This window comes from Oncorhynchus keta, chromosome 20 (assembly GCF_023373465.1).
Source record: "Oncorhynchus keta strain PuntledgeMale-10-30-2019 chromosome 20, Oket_V2, whole genome shotgun sequence".
NCBI classification, from domain to species: domain Eukaryota; kingdom Metazoa; phylum Chordata; class Actinopteri; order Salmoniformes; family Salmonidae; genus Oncorhynchus; species Oncorhynchus keta.
In genome coordinates, this window is record NC_068440.1 from 29,291,475 (window position 1) to 29,310,853 (window position 19,379).

The following is a 19,379-nucleotide window of genomic DNA, read 5'->3' on the forward strand; positions in this document are numbered from 1 at the left end:
AAAGAGGTGAAGGAGCGACAAACGGCAGAACAGCGGCACTCCAGCGTCCCAGTTAAAAATCTCCTCCTGCCTCCTTGCCCTTTAATATTCAAAAGTAATCAATCTAGCCTGCAACATGATACTCAGACCCCGCCCCTGACCGGGCTCCTGCCCCGCTCTCAGACGATCCCCCAATGACAGGACAAAGATCTTGCTTTCTATTGGCCGAGCCACATGCTCGTAGGCTCTGACACTTTCCACGCTCCTCCCCCTTCCTCCACCCAACCACCCATTTCACCGCCAGCCAACTTCCTGTTTTAAGTTACCTTGAGCTGAAGGATAGGGGTCAAGGAAAGAAACGAGGAAGAGAGAGAAAGAAGAACCAGACAAAAAAGAAAGAAAGTTATTAAAAAAAAGTGCGTTAGAGTGAGTGAGGAAGTGGTGCGTTAGAGTGAGTGAGGAAGTGATGGAGGTAGCTTGCCTCTGCATTCTGTGTCCTCCAGTTGATCTTGCGTTTCTCATGGCTGTACGGAGAAGAAAGGAACCACTGGCTGCTCTCTCTGACAACTGTTCCCTGCTTATTTACAATGTCAAACTAAATGTCTCCCTGAGTCCCGCCTCCCCACAGCCCGGACTGGCCAGTGATGTAAGCAGCCCTGCCACCCCTGATTGGCCAAGGGGAGTGTCAGAATGGATGCCGCATGTTGAAGCCACATGATTTAAAGAGAAACGGCATATTGAGCAGACACTCCACCTGATACGTGTGCACAGGCATAAAGTGCACACCCACAGGCACACACGCCTGTCCTTTCGCTGTCACAGCAGGTAGAGAGAGAATCTCAACATCCAGGCTATCTACTACATCTTACGTCTGTTTAAGTGATAATAACACAATAACATAATTGAAAGGTATGCGTCCGTTCATTCACAAAAATGTACTAGAATAACTACTTATTACACAATGAACTTCATGTGAATTAATGAGACTACACATCCATGCTATCTGATAGTAAGATCCAGATTCAGCAATAGCTTAATGAAATACTGAATACCTAGCTCTAGGCTACTAATAAAAACAGGTTTTATTTTATTTTATAGGAGTAGTGGCTGGGAGTATATAAATGCTGTTGTTGATTAGGGGTTAAACAGACAGTCAGCCTTGCTGTTCTGTTATCTGGCCAGGAGTTAAACAGACAGTCAGCCATGCTGTTCTGTTATCTGGCCAGGAGTTAAACAGACAGTCAGCCTTGCTGTTCTGTTATCTGGCCAGGAGTTAAACAGACAGTCAGCCTTGCTGTTCTGTTATCTGGCCAGGAGTTAAACAGACAGTCAGCCTTGCTGTTCTGTTATCTGGCCAGGAGTTAAACAGACAGTCAGCCTTGCTGTTCTGTTATCTGGCCAGGAGTTAAACAGACAGTCAGCCATGCTGTTCTACAAAATAACCTTAACATTCGGATGATCAAAAGTAATGCACTATAGGAATAGGGTGCCATTTGGGATGCAAGAATGGTGTATGGAGGAGCACTGTATATGGTGTATGGAGGAGCACTGTATATGGTGTTTGGAGGAGCACTGTATATGGTGTTTGGAGGAGCACTGTATATGGTGTATGGAGGAGCACTGTATATGGTGTATGGAGGAGCACTGTATATGGTGTATGGAGGAGCACTGTATATGGTGTATGGAGGAGCACTGTATATGGTGTATGGAGGAGCACTGTATATGGTGTTTGGAGGAGCACTGTATATGGAGGAGCACTGTATATGGTGTATGGAGGAGCACTGTATATGGTGTATGGAGGAGCACTGTATATGGTGTATGGAGGAGCACTGTATATGGTGTTTGGAGGAGCACTGTATATGGTGTATGGAGGAGCACTGTATATGGTGTATGGAGGAGCACTGTATATGGTGTATGGAGGAGCACTGTATATGGTGTATGGAGGAGCACTGTATATGGTGTATGGAGGAGCACTGTATATGGTGTTTGGAGGAGCACTGTATATGGTGTATGGAGGAGCACTGTATATGGTGTTTGGAGGAGCACTGTATATGGTGTATGGAGGAGCACTGTATATGGTGTTTGGAGGAGCACTGTATATGGTGTTTGGAGGAGCACTGTATATGGTGTATGGAGGAGCACTGTATATGGTGTTTGGAGGAGCACTGTATATGGTGTATGGAGGAGCACTGTATATGGTGTATGGAGGAGCACTGTATGTGGTGTATGGAGGAGCACTGTATATGGTGTTTGGAGGAGCACTGTATATGGTGTTTGGAGGAGCACTGTATATGGTGTTTGGAGGAGCACTGTATATGGTGTTTGGAGGAGCACTGTATATGGTGTATGGAGGAGCACTGTATATGGTGTATGGAGGAGCACTGTATATGGTGTTTGGAGGAGCACTGTATATGGTGTATGGAGGAGCACTGTATATGGTGTATGGAGGAGCACTGTATATGGTGTATGGAGGAGCACTGTATATGGTGTTTGGAGGAGCACTGTATATGGTGTATGGAGGAGCACTGTATATGGTGTATGGAGGAGCACTGTATATGGTGTTTGGAGGAGCACTGTATATGGTGTATGGAGGAGCACTGTATATGGTGTTTGGAGGAGCACTGTATATGGTGTATGGAGGAGCACTGTATATGGTGTATGGAGGAGCACTGTATATGGTGTATGGAGGAGCACTGTATATGGTGTTTGGAGGAGCACTGTATATGGTGTATGGAGGAGCACTGTATATGGTGTTTGGAGGAGCACTGTATATGGTGTATGGAGGAGCACTGTATATGGTGTTTGGAGGAGCACTGTATATGGTGTATGGAGGAGCACTGTATATGGTGTTTGGAGGAGCACTGTATATGGTGTATGGAGGAGCACTGTATATGGTGTATGGAGGAGCACTGTATATGGTGTTTGGAGGAGCACTGTATATGGTGTTTGGAGGAGCACTGTATATGGTGTTTGGAGGAGCACTGTATGGCTAAAAATCTGGTTAACAACAGATTAAGAAAATATCCTGGCACTGAAGAGTGAGAGATTTTATGTGAGGGGGGGGGCAAAGCAATTTGCTGAAACAGTTGCTTTTAGCTGGCAGTCTGCACAGATGATGGTGGAATGACCTGAGGATTATCCTGCATATTACTGCTGCAAATCCCTTACTGTACTGAGAAACAAGCCAGAGAGAGAGAGAGAGAACAAACTTGCTTCATTAATGAACTAAACAGGGGGAGGGGAGGCGGAAGGAAGGACAGAGGAGAGTGTTGCTACAGGAAGTGGAGGGGTGAAGAGCGAGAGAGAGCAAACCTTCTCCAATAATTAACAATCCAGGGAAAGGGGGAGGCGGAAAGAAGGACAGAAAGGAGAGTGCTGTTACAGGATGGGAGGGATCTCTTTCATAAACCAGCTGTTTCAGAAAGGCATAGAAAAAAATAAGTAAAAAATAAAAATGTGGAAAAATAAAAGCAACCTAAAACACCTAGAGCAGGGCGGAACTAGAGCAGGGCGGACCTAGAGCAGGGCGGACCTAGAGCGGGGCGGAACTAGAGCGGGGCGGAACTAGAACGGGGCGGAACTAGGGCGGAACTAGAGCGGGGCGGAACTAGAGCGGGGCGGACCTAGAGCGGGGCGGACCTAGAGCGGGGCGGACCTAGAGCGGGGCGGACCTAAAGCGGGGCGGAACTAGAGCGGGGCGGAACTAGAGCGGGGCGGAACTAGAGCGGGGCGGAACTAGAGCGGGGCGGAACTAGAGCGGGGCGGAACTAGAGCGGGGCGGACCTAGTGCGGGGCGGACCTAGAGCGGGGCGGACCTAGAGCGGGGCGGAACTAGAGCGGGCGGACCTAGAGCGGGGCGGACCTAGAGCGGGGCGGACCTAGAGCGGGGCGGACCTAGAGCAGGGCGGAACTAGAGCAGGGCGGAACTAGAGCAGGGCGGACCTAGAGCAGGGCGGACCTAGAGCAGGGCGGACCTAGAGCAGGGCGGACCTAGAGCAGGGCGGACCTAGAGCAGGGCGGACCTAGAGCAGGGCGGAACTAGAGCAGGGCGGACCTAGAGCAGGGCGGAACTAGAGCAGGGCGGACCTAGAGCAGGGCGGACCTAGAGCAGGGCGGACCTAGAGCAGGGCAAGAAGAGAAGAAAGAAATCTGTTCCCAAGTATTCCCACGCAAAATAGAGAGACACGTGATCGTATACAAATGTAAGAAAGTTTAGAAATTATTATGTTTTAGTCAAACATATCTATTTGGGCATCTTGCGATCAATCTGCAGTCTACAAATTATTTGTATTTATATTCCTTCCCCCCGACGATCCGTGGCTGAATCTTGTTGATGATCCCTGAACTAGTGGGTCTTCACACAGACTTTTTTGCAAAGATACCATTGGCTACACAAATTACTGCAATGACACGTCTCGACTGCTACATCCGGAGTTAGAGCACGACACTAGCCTGACAGTTGCCCCCCTCTAAGCAGTGCAATGTAAATAGAATTGTCTCGTTGAGCCAACACTCAAAGTAAAAATTGTAATAGCAGAGAAATGTTTTTGAAACCGCTGAAATGTACAGACATTTACCTTGTTTTTAAAAATTATTTTATTTAGTTTTACCTGAAATTGTAGTAACAGCCCGTTACATTCTGAAATTGCCGTCGTAGCTTTAAATATCAAGTGGTATGTTTTGTTTTTCTTGACTGCACTGAGCCACCGACATCCACGTCCAGGCAAGAAGCAACTCCCAAGGGAACTACCAACGTTTTAGGTGCAATTTGCTTTCGCCTCTTATAAGGCCTAAACACTTCCATGTTATTTTTAAATAAAGCCTGGTTTGTTAATGTAACTTGAATTTGCTAAAGTTAGCATAATGTCAGCACGTTGATGTGAGAAATAAATTATTTTGTTCAGCCAGGTATCTAGCTTGCTAGCTAACGTTACCTAGCTGTGTAGCCCAGCGTTTCCATTAGCTGGCAATTGCTGGCTTTTGGTTTATAATAAAAATGAAAGTCAATAACTAAAACTGTTGCTGGCCATAATGACCCGTAGGAAAAAAAAGCTAAATAATTATTTTTATTCATTGATGGAAATAGATTGGATCGTCATGCATATCAGTCTATAAGTTATTTGCATCTAGTGGAATTCAAATTCTCACACGCACACAGCGTGTGAATGGGATTTCTCCTGCTGCTGGTTGCTGCTGAAGTAAAACATGTGCTTTTGTAAGCATTCAATGCGCAAAAATTCCAAATGCAATCATGTTAAAAACTATTTTGGTGTAAGATTAAAAAGAGCTACTATTTTTATTTCTCAACTGGTAATTGAAGCACACCTCCCATTCACCATCAAGTGCAGGCAACAGGCTGTCAGCACGTCACACAACACCTTACAATGTGAGCTGGAAGCAGTATGCATTTTGAAATCATACAGTACTTAATTGTTGTTTTATTTCATATTATGAGAAATGTCTTACTCTGCTTCAAAGTAGCCTATAGGCAAAATCCCACCATGGAAATGTGGAGGCAATTCAATTAGAAAGACTTCAAAGGCTGTCCGTGAATTTCAAGTTTATGGAAGCTTACAATTCATCCTACCATTTCTACCGTTCTGCATGCAAGTTATGATGGGCATTTTCGCAGAAAAGTTTCAATTCAATAATATGGTTTTACTTTCTCAAAATCCTTCTCACGTGGGTCATCATAAAAATCTGAATTAAAATGAGAAACATCTAAAAAAGTTTCAAAGTCAACTAATCTGAGATCACCAGCCTCTGCCATACGGACAGATTGATACACCGTGATCCATTGGCAGCTAAAGAAATGAGCGCATGGAACTCATAGCCTGTAGGAAAATGGCCAATGCAGCTATTGAACGTTTCCAACGTTGCAGGAGCGGTGTTTACTTTACTTTGTTCCGGGACAATGTGGACCGTGTTGACTTTCAATGTAGCAACTGCTTTCTTGCGGAGAACTACAGGAGCGAATTAGCTGCTCTTAGCGAGCAAGTAGCAAACCTACTGGGGAACCCACGCCCACCGACTTTTACTTTTTCTTCCACCCCAGTAGCCAGATGCTGCTCTGGTCTGGTGAAAGTTTCTCCGCCGTGTCAGCTCTCCACAGTTGAATGGCCGGTGATAGGCAGGGTTCCATCCCTGAAGGGTTCTCCCCCCTCCCTGGAGGATATCGCTGATCTCAACCCAACCAACCAGCCGTAGAAGTACGTCACTCGCCATGGAAGTCAAAGAAAGCATCCTCTGGCAACGGGGATCTCCATGGAGATGTTGAGCCCAGAACTGACACAGACCAGAAACAGCTTTGCCGCCCTGGATCCAGAGGTTCCGGCGCCTTCGTCCGTGTTGGCTTCCCAATTAAGATCGGATCCGGAGGTACCTGCGTCTTCGGTTCTGTCTCCCTCTCCGGTGGCTTCTACCTCAGGTTCAGATCCTAGGAGCTGCTTGAGAGACCGGGCCATTCAACATCACCAGCTGTCGTCATAGGCAGCTCTATGGTGAGAAAACATTTCGGAGTACAGGAAATAACAAGGCTTCTTCCGACTGTTCTACCACAGATGCCAGGAGCTGACACTGTTGTAGTCCATGTGGGGTCAAACGGCATCAGGAGGGCTAGCTCTGAACATTTGAAAATGGATTTTAAAGAACTGATTTTAGCATTTAAAGACTCCAAAAACAGCCAATCATTTCAGGTCCAGTACCATCGTTGGGCTGCGGGTGTGAAAGATTCAGCAGACTGCTGGGATTACACATCTGGCTAAAGGACTACTGTAGCTCTGCTGGAGTCACTTTTATTGATAACTTTGACACCTTCTGGAAACAGAAGATACTCTACAGGAATGTGTCCATCCAAATCATCTTGGCTCCTGGATTCGCATTGCAAGATAGAGTTGAAAAAAAATGACTGGTAAATGATCCAAGACCAGCTCAGTTAATCCCTACCACTGTGACAATGAGTTGTCATAATGCTACATCAAATGTACAGTTGAAGTCGGAAGTTTACATACACCTTTTGCCAAATACATTTAAACTCACAATTCCTGACATTTAATCAGAGTAAAAATTCCCTGTTTTAGGTCAGTTAGGATCACCACTTTATTTTAAGAATGTGAAATGTCAGAATAATATTAGATAAATATTTATTTCAGCTTTTATTTATTTCATTCCCAACGGGTCAGAAGTTTACATACACTCAATTGGCATTTGGTAGCATTGCCTTTAAATTGTTTAACTTGAGTCAAACCTGTCGGGTAGCCTTCCACAATAAGTTGGGTGAATTTTGGCCTATTCCTCCTGACAGAGCTGGTGTAACTGAGTCAGGTTTGTAGGCCTCCTTGCTCCCCCACACTTTTTCAGTTCTGCCCACAAATTTTCTATAGGATTGAGGTTAGGGCTTTGTAATGGCCACTCCAATACCCTGACTGTTGTCCTTAAGCCATTTTGCCACATCTTTGGAAGTATGCTGGGGATATTGTCCATTTGGAAGACCCATTTGCGACCAAGCTTTAACTTCCTGACTGATGTCTTGAGATGTTGCTTCAATATATCCACCATTTTCCTTCCTCATGACGCCACCTATTTTGTGAAGTGCACCAGTCCCTCCTGCAACAAAACACCCCCACAACATGATGTTGCCACGACCGTGTTTCACGGTTGGGATGGTGTTCTTCGGCTTGCAAGCCTACCTTTTTTTCCTCCAAACATAATTGTGGTCCTTATGGCCAAACAGTTGTATTTTTGTTTCATCAGACCAGAGGACATTTCTCCAAAAAGTATGATCTTTGTCCCCATGTGCAGTTGCAAACCGTAGTCTGGCTTTTTTATGACGGTTTTGGAGCAGTGACTTCTTCCTTGCTGAGCAGCCTTTCAGGTAATGTCAATATAGGACTCGTTTTACTGTGGATATAGATACTTTTGTACCTGTTTCCTCCAGCATCTTCACAAGGTCCTTTGCTGTTGTTCTGGGATTGATTTGACCTTTTTGCACCAAAGTACGTTCATCTCTAGGAGACAGAACGCGTCTCCTTCCTGAGCGGTATGACGACTGCGTGGTCCCATGGTGTTTATACTTGCGTACCATTGTTTGTACAGATGAACGTGATACCTTCAGCCATTTGGAAATTGCTCCCTGAACTAGACTTGTGGGGGTCTACAACTTTTTGGCTGATTTCTTTTGATTTTCCCATGATGTCAAGCAAAGAGGCACTGAGTTTGAAGGCAGGCCTTGAAATACATCCACAGATACACCTCCAATTGACTCAAAATGATGCCAATTAGCCTATCAGAAGCTTCTAAAGCCATGACATCATTTTCTGGAATTTTCCAAGCGGTTTAAAGGCACAGTCAAGTTGGTGTATGTAAACTTCTGACCCACTGGAATTGTAATAAAGTGAATTATAAGTGAAATAATCTGTCTATAAACAATTGTTGGAAAATTACTTGTGTCATGCACAAAGTAGATGTCCTAACCGACTTGTCAAAACTATAGTTTGTTAGTAAGACATTTGTGGAGTGGTTGAAAAACAAGTTATAATGATATAAGTGTATGTTAACTTCCAACTTCAACTGTACATGATCATAGAGGCATTGGCAAACACAATGCAAGTAATTAAATTTATTTACCCCTAATTGCACCGATAACATATGTTTATCCTACAGCTATTGTAAGCCGTAATCATGAGCCTATAAACCAGTTACACTGTTAGCACTGACCACTTTATGCAGCTCACCCTGCACTATCATCTCCAATGTAAATAACATGAGTAAGTCTATCTCTGATAAGCTTCCCAGTAATGCATTAAAAACAATCAAGCAACCCAGAAAAGTGCTTTAAAAAATGCCATATTAACATGTGTAGCCGAAGAAACAAGGTCCATGAAGTCAATAACTTGCTTGTAACAGATAGCATTCATATTCTGACTATCTCTGAAACTCACTTAGATAATACCTATGATGATAGTGGTAGCAATACATGGTTATAAAATCTATGGAAAAGACAGAAATTCCTACGGAGGCAGTGTTGCGGTCTATACTCAGATCCACATTCCTGTAAAGCTTAGAGACTATCTAATGTTAAATTCTGTTGAAGTAATATGCTTACTGGTTCATCTACCTCGCCTAAAGCCCATTCTTGTGGGAAGCTGCTATAGACCACCAAGTGCTAACAGTCAGTATCTGGATAATGTGTGTGAAATGCTTGATAATGTATGTGATATCAACAGAGAAGTATATTTTCTGGGTGATTTAAATATTGGACTGGCTATCATCAAGCAGCCCACTCAGGAAAAGACTTAAACCAGTTAGCTTCCCTCCAGAGTTCTATAAAGAATGTAGGGAGCTGTTGGTCCCCTACCTTATGGAGGTGCTTAAACAAGCCAGGGACGACAACTGCTTTCCAGAGTCTTTCTCTCAAACAGTGATTACTGTAATCCACAAGAAAGGGAAAACCCCGCTAAAGTGTGCCTCCTATAGACCAATCTCTCTCCTTAACACAGATTGTAAACTGGTCACCAATATGCTATCTAAGAGACTGGAGTCATGTTTTCCCCTGTTGGTCAACCCAGACCAGACTGGCTTCATAATTAATAGATTGTCCTCCAATAATCTCAGAAGGTTCTTTGATATAATTCACCTTGCTAACAAAAAAACAAAATACCTAGTGTCGCAGTCTCCCTCGACGCTGAAAGGCCTTTGATAGGGTTGAATGGCCATACTTCTTTCGTGTCCTGGAAAAGTTTGGTTTAGGTACCGTGTTTATAAATTTGATAAAATCACTCTACAAATCTCCTAAAGCTAGGATTGCTACCAATGGCATTACTTCCTCCTCTTTCCCTCTCTATAGGGGGAACAGACAAGGTTGCCCAATTAGCCCCCACCTCTTTGCCCTCGCCATCTGTTGGCTGAGGCTATTAGAACGTGCCCTGACATACATGGCTTTGAGGTGGGCCCGCATACCCATAAATGATCACTCTTTGCGGACGACATTATCTTATTTCTAACAAACCCAGAACACTCAATCTCTCACTTGCAGACCCTACTACAGTGTTATAGTTCTTTCTCTGGATATAAGGTCAATTTTGATAAAAGCGAAATCTTACCGTTGTCGGTATTTGACCATCATACCATCAAGCACAAGTTTTCTTTTAGATGGTCGCCTATGGGCTTCACATATTTGGGCATAATGTTGGAAGATAATCTGAACAACCTCTATAAACTCAATCTTGACAGTTTGTTGCAAAAGGTGGAGGGTGACCTTTGTAAATGGATGGACTTGCCTCTCACTCTACGGGGTAGAATCAATGGAACTAAAATGAATGTTCTGCCCAGATTTCTATATTTGTTTCAATCTCTCCCTATCCCTGTTCCCGCAGCATTCTTTTCCTCTATCGACAAGCTGATCAGACGGTTTATCTGGCACTTGATTACGGTCAAGGGGGCTTAAACCTACCCAATTTTAGAATGTACTACTGGGCTGCACAGTCTAGGTTTCTGGCTCAGAGGTTTGACAATGGTCCCTCTCCCTCATGGTTGAACATTGAAAAGCTAGAGGTAAATGATGACACTGGGGCAGAGTTGTTTTACAAATGGGACAGAAAATCTATAAAAACCATCACAGACAACCCTTTAATCATACATTCTGTCCTGGCCAGCCGTAGAAAAATGCTTCTTGAAATTCTCGATTATATTGGATTTATCGGTGGTGACATTGTTTCCTAGCCTCAGTGCAGTGGGCAGCTGGGAGGAGGTGACCATGTTCTCCATGGACTTTACAGTGTCCCAAAACTTTTTTGAGTTCGTGCTACAGGATGCAAATTTCTGCTTGAAAAACCTAGCCTTAGTTTTCCTAACTGCCTGTGTATATTGGTTTCTAACTTACCTGAAAAGTTGCATATTACGGGGGCTATTCGATGCTAATGCAGAACGACACAGGATGTTTTTGTGCTGGTAAAGGGCAGTCAGGTCTGGAGAGAACCAAGGGCTATATCTGTTCCTGGTTCTACATTTTTTGAAAGGGGCATGCTTATTTAAAATGGTGAGGAAGGCACTTTTAAAAGAATGACCAGGCATCCTCTACTGACAGGATACCCGGGCCAGGTCGATTAGAAAGGCCCGCTCGCTGAATTGCTTTGGGGAGCATGTGACAGTGATGATGGGTGGTCGTTTGACTGTGGACCCATTACGGATGCAGGCAGTGATCGCTGAGATCTTGGTTGAAAACAGCAGAGGTGTATTTGGAGGGCAAGTTAATTAGGATGATATCTATGAGGCTGCCCATGTTTACAGATTTGGGGATGTACCTGGTGGGTTCATTGATAATTTGTTTGAGATTGAGGGCATCAAGCTTGGATTGTAGGATGGCCGGGGTGTTAAGCATGTCCCAGTTTAGGTCACCTAGCAGCACAAGCTCTGAAGATAGATGGGGGGCAATCAGTTCACATATGGTGTCCAGGGCACAGCTGGGTGCAGAGGGTGGCCTATAGCAAACGTCAACGATGAGAGAGTTTCTGGAAAGGTGGATTTTTAAAAGTAGAAGCTCTAATTTATTGGGTACAGACCTGCATAGTAAGTCAGAACTCTGCAGGCTATCTCTGCAGTAGATTGCAACTCCACCCCCTTTGGCAGTTCTATCTTGTCGGAAAATGTTGTAGTTAGGGATGGAAATTTCAGTGTTTTTGGTTGTCTTCCTGAGCCAGGATTCAGACACGGCTAGGGCATCCGGGTTGGCAGTGTGGTAAAGCAGTGAATAAAACAAACGTAGGGAGGAGGCTTCTAATGTTAACATGCATGACACCAAGGCTTTTACAGAAGTCAACAAAGGAGAGCGCCTGGGGAATAGGAGTGGAGCTAGGCACTGCAGGGCTTGGGTTAACCTCCACATCACCAGAGGAACAGAGGAGGAGTAGGATAAGGGTACGGCTAAAGACTAAAAGAACTGGTCGCCTAGTATGTTCATAACAGAGAGTAAAAAGAACATATTTCTGGGCGAGGTAGAATAGATTCAAGGCATAATGTACAGACAATGGTATGGTAGGATGTGTATACAGTGGGGGTAAACCTGTGCATAGAGTGACGATGAAGGAGATATTGTCTCTAGGAATATAATTTAAACTAGGTGATGTCACTGAATGTATTAGAGGTGGAATTAAAGTGTTCACTAAGGTGTATTGAGCAGAGCTAGATGCTCTACTGTGAAATAAGGCAATAAATACTAACTAAAACAGTAATGGACAAGGCATATTGACGTTAGGGAGAGGCGTGCGTAGTCGAGTAATCATGGGAAGGGCCTTTGAAGAACGTTGCAACGGAAGAAAGTCTGTTGTGGCCCTCTCGGGCTGAACATGTTGGCAGACGGATCAGCAGGGCTCTGTGTGGTAAACCAAGCCAATTGGCAAAATAGGTATAGGGCTGAAGAATTTGTCCAGTGGGCCTCTTAAGCTAACAGTCCGGTGTGCTCTAGACAGCTAACGTTAGCGGGCCGCGGCTATCAGTGCCGCAGAGCCAGTTTTGAGGACCCACTCAAGCAGATGTCGTCGGTAGTTCAGTCGTGAAAGATCGGCAGGGTTCCGTGCCCCGTACCGGCAGTAGAAGGGGGTCCGGGCCAGTTGGCAAAAAGGGTATTATAGCCCAGGAGTGGCTGTTGGGCTTCTTCTGCTAGCCTGGATATGGGCCTAGCATGGGCTAGCGACAGGCTAATTGGTACTAGCTTCGGGACAGGGACGTGACGTTAAACCAGGAATAGTCACTCCGATTGCAGCTAGCTAGCTGTGGTGATCCAGGTGAAAAGGTTCAGAGCTTGAGGTAGGAATCTAGGTATATGGAAAGAAAATAGGTCCGGTATGCTCTATTTTGAATCGCGTTGTACAACCTGGAGGGAGCTTTTCGAGCTAAAGGTTAGCTGATGACCGCTAGCAGTGGTTAGCTGACTATTAGCTAGTTAGCTGGCTAGCTTCTGTTGGGGAATACCGGTTCAGAGGTGGATAAGAATACTTTAGAAGAGACAGATCCACACCACATTGGGTGAGGCAGGTTGCAGGAGAGTATTTTGAAGTTGAGGTTTAGAAAAATATAAAAGATATGGAAAGAAAAAATATATAAAAATATATATACATGGGACATACAGTGGGGCAAAAAAGTATTTAGTCAGCCACCAATTGTGCAAGTTCTCCCACTTAAAAAGATGAGAGAGGCCTGTAATATTCATCATAGGTACACTTCAACTATGACAGACAAAATGAGGAAAAGATATCCAGAAAATCACATTGTAGGATTTTTAATGAATTGATTTGCAAATGATGGTGGAAAAGAAGTATTTGGTCAATAACAAAAGTTTATCTCAATACTTTGTTATATACCCTTTGTTGGCGATGACAGAGGTCAAACGTTTTCTGTAAGTCTTCAAGGTTTTCACACACTGTTGCTGGTATTTTGTCCCATTCCTCCATGCAGATCTCCTCTAGAGCATTGATGTTTTGGGGCTGTTGCTGGGCAACACGGACTTTCAACTCCCTCCAAAGATTGTCTATGGGGTTGAGATCTAGAGACTGGCTAGGCCACTCCAAGACCTTGAAATGCTTCTTACGAAGCCACTCCTTCGTTGCCCGGGCGGTGTGTTTGGGATCATTGTCATGCTGAAAGACCCAGCCACGGTTCATCTTCAATGCCCTTGCTGATACATATATAGTATAAGCAGAAGCCTTCCCATGACATGTGCGACTGGTGCCTGCTGCCTGGGACATGTTCGCTTACTGACACTGTTTAGAGATAAACAAGCCAGGCTATCAGTTTTACAAATCCATTTTTACAACGAGCCGAGCTATCAGTTTTATAAACACACAACAGAAGAGAGCCCTCAGGGCTGCCAGGCTATGCCATGCACGCACACACCCCTGAATAAAATAGGCTTACCAACACAAAAATATGCACACACAATTTTCCATCCTAGATGTGGATCATAAAACAGTCTCACCGGCTTCAATCCTGGCTGCGCTCAATATGAAAAACTGATTCTAGATGTTGATGATTTACAATGGGGCATTTTCATTATTCTGAGCAATGATTTAGGAATCCTTGTGAGTAAGTATTAGCTAGGTTGCCACTTGTTGTTCTCCTATTGAAATTGAACTTCAGTTCATGAAAATAAATATCTATCCAGCTACTTAACCCTGTTGCCCAAAGCTAAAATTATAAGCAGCCAGCTAGCTTCATCTGGCTTGTGAGGCATGACCGGACTTGGTTGTGTTGTGAAGTTAGCCACAATAAGAATTAGGCACAATAGTGGAATTTGCAGTTTGCCTTCAAAATAATGTCATTAGCAGTGATGCAAATTAATAAAAAATGTTTATGACCAGTACTGTAGGTGCACGAGACAACTTTACCAGCATCTTAGCATATGTATCGATGAATCGTTGTGACATGATATACAAGCGATGGTGAAATCAATGTATAAAAATTAATGAACGCGTTCAATTATGTGACATGCAGTCATATTCAGGTCCGGATTGGGCAACAAGCTTATTTGACACGTCAAATAGCATTATCTACTGGTCATTGTTTTCTTTTTTGACACACAAAAACACAAACGGCGTTCCATAGAAATCCTGGTTGAGAATGAAACGACTGAACAACGAAACAGCACAGCAAGTAAGTGAAATAAATGGGTTTTGATTATGTTTTACTGGTAATGGGGACATATGTAAATGCCAACAAAATACCTTTTTGGTCAGTGTGGTGTGTGTGTGTAACCTTTATTTAACTAGGCAAGTCAGTTAAGAACTAATTGTTATTTACAATGACAGCCTACCCCAGCCAAACCCGGACCAATTGTGCGCCGCCCTATGGGACTCCCAATCACAGCCGGATGTGACACAGCCTGCATTCGAAACAGGGACTGTAGTGACACCTCCTGCACTGAGATGCAGTGCCTTAGACCGCTGTGTCCGCTTGTGTGTGTGTTAACTATTCAACTGTACAAGAATGCTTAAAAGGCAGCTAAAATTTAAAATATCGGTATCAGGTTTTTTTTTGGCAAGGAAAATATTGGATATCGGTATCGGCCAAAAATGTCATATCGGTGCATCACTAGTACATATACCAACCAGATGCCATGGATTGCAGACAACATCCTCACTGAGCTAAAGGCTAGAGCTGCCGCTTTCAAGGAGCGGGACTAATCCAGAAGCTTATCAGAAATCCCACTATGCCCTCCGATGAACCATCAAACAAGCTTCAATACAGGACTAAGGTCGAATAGTACTACACCGGCTCTGACGCTCGTAGGATGTGACAGGGCTTGCAAACCATTCTCTGATAAGAGTCAGTGCACACAAAAATGTGGTTCACAATAACTGGCAGTCAGTACGTGGAAATGTAAACAATGAATATGGTGCATATTTCGGTTAAATGGCCATTAGCAAAATGTAAAGAAAAATGTCTGGTGGAATTGGAGATGACAAAGCAAAACAGGTTTTAAAAATGCTGAAATATCACATTTACATAAGTACTCAGACCATTTACTCAGTGCTTTGCTGAAGCGCCTATGGCAGCAATTACAGCCTCAAGTCTTCTTGGGTATGACACTACAAGCTTGGCACACCTGTATTTGGGGGGTTTCTCTAATTATCCTCTGCAGATCCTCTCAAGCTCTGCCAGGTTGGATGGGGAGCGTCACTGCACAGCTATTTTCAAGTCTCTCCAGAGATGTTTGATCGGGTTCAAGTCTGGGCTCTGGCTGGGCCACTTGAGGACATTTAGAGACTTTTCCCGAAGCCACCTCTGCGTTGTCTTGGCTGGAGGGGTCATTGTCCTGTTGGAAGACAAACCTTCACCCCAGTCTGAGGTCCTGATTGCTCTGGAGCAGGTTTTCATAAAGCATCTCGCTGAACTTTGCTCAATTCATCTCTCCCTCGATCCCGACTAGTCTCCCAGTCCCTGCCACTGAAATACATCCCCACAGCATGATGCTGCCACCACCATGCTTCACGTTAGGGATGGTGCCAGGTTTCCGCCATACTTGACGCTTGGCATTGAGGCCAAAGAGTTCGATCTCGGTTTAATCAGACAAGGGAATCTTGTTTCTCTTGGTATGAGAGTCTTTAGGTGTCTTTTGGCAAATCCCAAGCGGGCTGTCATCTGCCTTTTACTGAGGAGTGGCTTCTGTCTTGCCACTTTACCATAAAGATCTGATGGGTGGAGTGCTGAAGAGATATTTGTCCTTCTGGAAGGTTTATCCCATCTCTACAGAAGACCTCCGGAACTCTGTCAGAGTGACCATCAGGTTCTTGGTCTCCCTGACCAAGGCCCTTCTCCACCGATTGCTCAGTTTGGTCAGGCAGCCAGCTCTAGAAAGGAGACGTGGTGGTTCCAAACATCTTCCATTTAAGAATGATGGAGGCCACTGTGTTCTTGGGGACCTTCAAAGCTGCAGAAATGTTTTGGTACCCTTCCCCAGATCTGTGCCTTGACACAATCCTGTCTCAGAGCTCTACGGACAGGTCCTTCGACCTCATGGCTTGGTTTTTGCTCTGACATGCATGGTCAAACTGTTGGACCTTATATAGACAGGTGCCTTTCCAAATCATGTCCAATCAACTGAATTTACCACAGGTGGACTCCAAACAAGTTGTAGAAACATCTCAAGGGTTATCAATGGAAACAGGATGCACCTGAGCTCAATTTTGAGTCTCATAGCAAAGGGTCTGAATACTTAAGTTTTTTATTTTTTATGAACATGCAAAAAAAATCTAAAAACCTGTTTTCTCTTTGTTATAATGGGGTATTGTGTGTAGACTGACGAGGAAAAACATTAATTTAATACATTTTAGAATAAGGCTGTAACGTAACAAAAATGTGGAAAAAGTTATGTGCTCTGACTACTTTCTGAATGCACTGTATATCCCAACTTTACAGAGGGTGGTAAATACTCATCAAACATACAGATAAACTTTGCTCCTTTTCCCTTATTCTCCATACGGGTCAAGCCACGTACATTAACTACTCCTGGAATTTTTGGTCTAAGATATTATTTATGTCCAACGGGATGCCAGAGATGACACCTTTTACCGATACCCTACTCCAAAAATCAATGTAGTCTACTTCATGCGTCGATAAGCCACAATTCACGCTCCTTTAGATACACACGATATCAACACCATACCACTCCTTTGTTGCTTTGACCGCATCCACTTTTCCCAACTCTCCCTTTTAACCATCCTCTTGAAATCAAAAGAGTTTCCAAAATAAACACCTTTATCCAAAGAACATATTCCAACAAGAAACGATTGACTCATTTTCCACAACAATCTTTGCCCTTTTTAAACCCTTGTAGGTTTTCAACCCAACCAGTTATAACTAACCTGATTCAATTGCTCAACCAAATAAGTATTAGAATCAGGTGCTTTAGGGTTGCAGCGAAAACCTACAGGAACGTAACTCTCCGGAAACAGGGTTAGAGAGCCCGGTCTCGGGTAGTTGTTTAAGCTAGTTTACTTATGTGTTCGATGGTAAACCCAACGCAGTCAATGGAAGACGATGATACACGCTACACATTGGCCCATGTGTTAGAGCTAATTCGCCACTGAACAACAGGTACTGCGGATCAATGGAAAGTTTACAAAACTGGGGTAAAGCTCTCTAACCAATAAAGACTACGTTTGGATCTGTCCTTCAGACCAATCAAACCTCGGACTAGATTCCACCAATCAAGGTTTCTACGGGTTCAGTTAGTTGTGAAACTGACGCCATTAGGGATCTACCAAAAATCGCCAGTCGTACGAGGCAGAATTTAGACAAGAGCCAACATGGCGGCCTCAGTGCGGTAGTTTCTTGGCCGCCTCAGTTCCTTTCAGCTGGCCACCAATAAGCGGCTCAGAGAGCTGGGAGGGAAATGGCGCCTATGTTCATCTTCCAAAACAATCGTCTATTGGACAAGAACAGCAATTGAAAATGCGCAAAGTCATAGACCCAATTCCATAGCGACACAGTATGGTTTCACATATAGATATTAACCATGTATATAATCTGATTTTTACTCACTTTGTTTTACGGGTTAGCACAAGTGAAGTTCAGCTCACCGTATTATTTATTTTATTTCAGTAGCAACGGGAAACAAGATGGCTGCCAAGTACTTCTTCTCTAACCGGAAACTGTGCTACGTTGGTGCGCTGACGTCAAGAACTTCACATTCTGTGCCTCAAACTACTTCACATAATTATTTTACAAACCCAGGAAGTCAAAGGGTGTGCAATGGTGTGTGAATAATTTAGGGACCTGCTGGCTGCTGGCCATAAATCTATGGTGCTGTTCCACCCCCTTTCCATAAGAGATTCTCTGCATCAAATATGCAGAGAAACGTGTATCTGCCACGGAAAGAACAAGTAAAACAGCTTATTCTACCACATCACTTATAGGATAATAACCTACATTTGAAAACCAAAATACTCTTGTGTTCCCATTCTATCCCAATGTCCATATTTTTCCAATCATTGTATGGAAAACTACACCGAACAAAAATATAAAATGCAACAATTTCAAAGCTTTTACTTAGTTATAGTTCATATAAGGAAATCGGGCAATTAAAATAAATCAATTGGGCCCAAATCTATGGATTTCACATGACTGGGAATACAGATATGATTCTGTTGGTCACTTCATGCAGCACGACAGATCTCATTCACATAGTTGATCATGATGTTGGGGCGGCATGATGTTAGAGCGTTGGACTAGTAACCGGAAGGTTGCGAGTTCAAACCCCCGAGCTGACAAGGTACAAATCTGTCGTTCTGCCCCTGAACAGGCAGTTAACCGCCTGTTAACCACCTGTTGAAAATAAGAATGTGTTCATAACTGACTTGCCTGGTTAAATAAAGGTAAAATTAAAACATTTAAAATGTTGATTCTGGCCTTGGAATGTTGTCCCACTTCTCGTCAATGGCTGTAAAAAGTTGCTGGATATTTGCAGGAATGCTGTCATACATGTGGATCCAGAGCATCCCAAACATGCTCAATTGGTGAAATGTTTTAATAATAAATAATAATAATATATGCCATTTAGCAGACGCTTTTATCCAAAGCGACTTACAGTCATGTGTGCATACATTCTACGTATGGGTGGTCCCGGGGATCGAACCCACTACCCTGGCGTTACAAGCGCCATGCTCTACCAACTGAGCTACAGAAGGACCTTTATTTAACCAGGCAAGTCAGTTAAGAACATATTCTTATTTTCAACTGGGACATTTTCACCTTCCAGGGATTGTATACAGATCCTTGAGACAATGCATTATCATGTAGAAAAATGAGGTGATGGCGGTGGATGAATGGCGCCACAGGATTTCGTCACGGTATCTCTATGTATTCAAATTGCCTTTGATTAAATATCATTGTCTGCCCATACCATAACC

General features: G+C 43.8%; 1 protein-coding gene across 6 annotated transcripts in view; it reads right to left on the reverse strand.

Annotated features, from left to right (window-relative positions):
• LOC118399606 (nuclear transcription factor Y subunit gamma-like) overlaps nt 1–18,169 on the reverse strand; it is a 49,414-nt gene extending 31,245 nt beyond the window's left edge. For 2 of the 6 annotated variants that reach the window (XM_052472580.1, XM_052472579.1), the window contains exon 1: nt 18,013–18,169. In XM_052472580.1, coding sequence (XP_052328540.1) covers nt 18,013 — 1 coding nt within the window. In that variant the 5' untranslated portion in view covers nt 18,014–18,169. Of the gene's footprint in view, nt 1–460; nt 595–18,012 lie in introns of those variants that run through there. The other 4 variants (XM_052472584.1, XM_052472581.1, XM_052472583.1 and 1 more) reach the window with 3 other exon arrangements.
• Between the last annotated feature and the right edge of the window lie 1,210 nt (nt 18,170–19,379).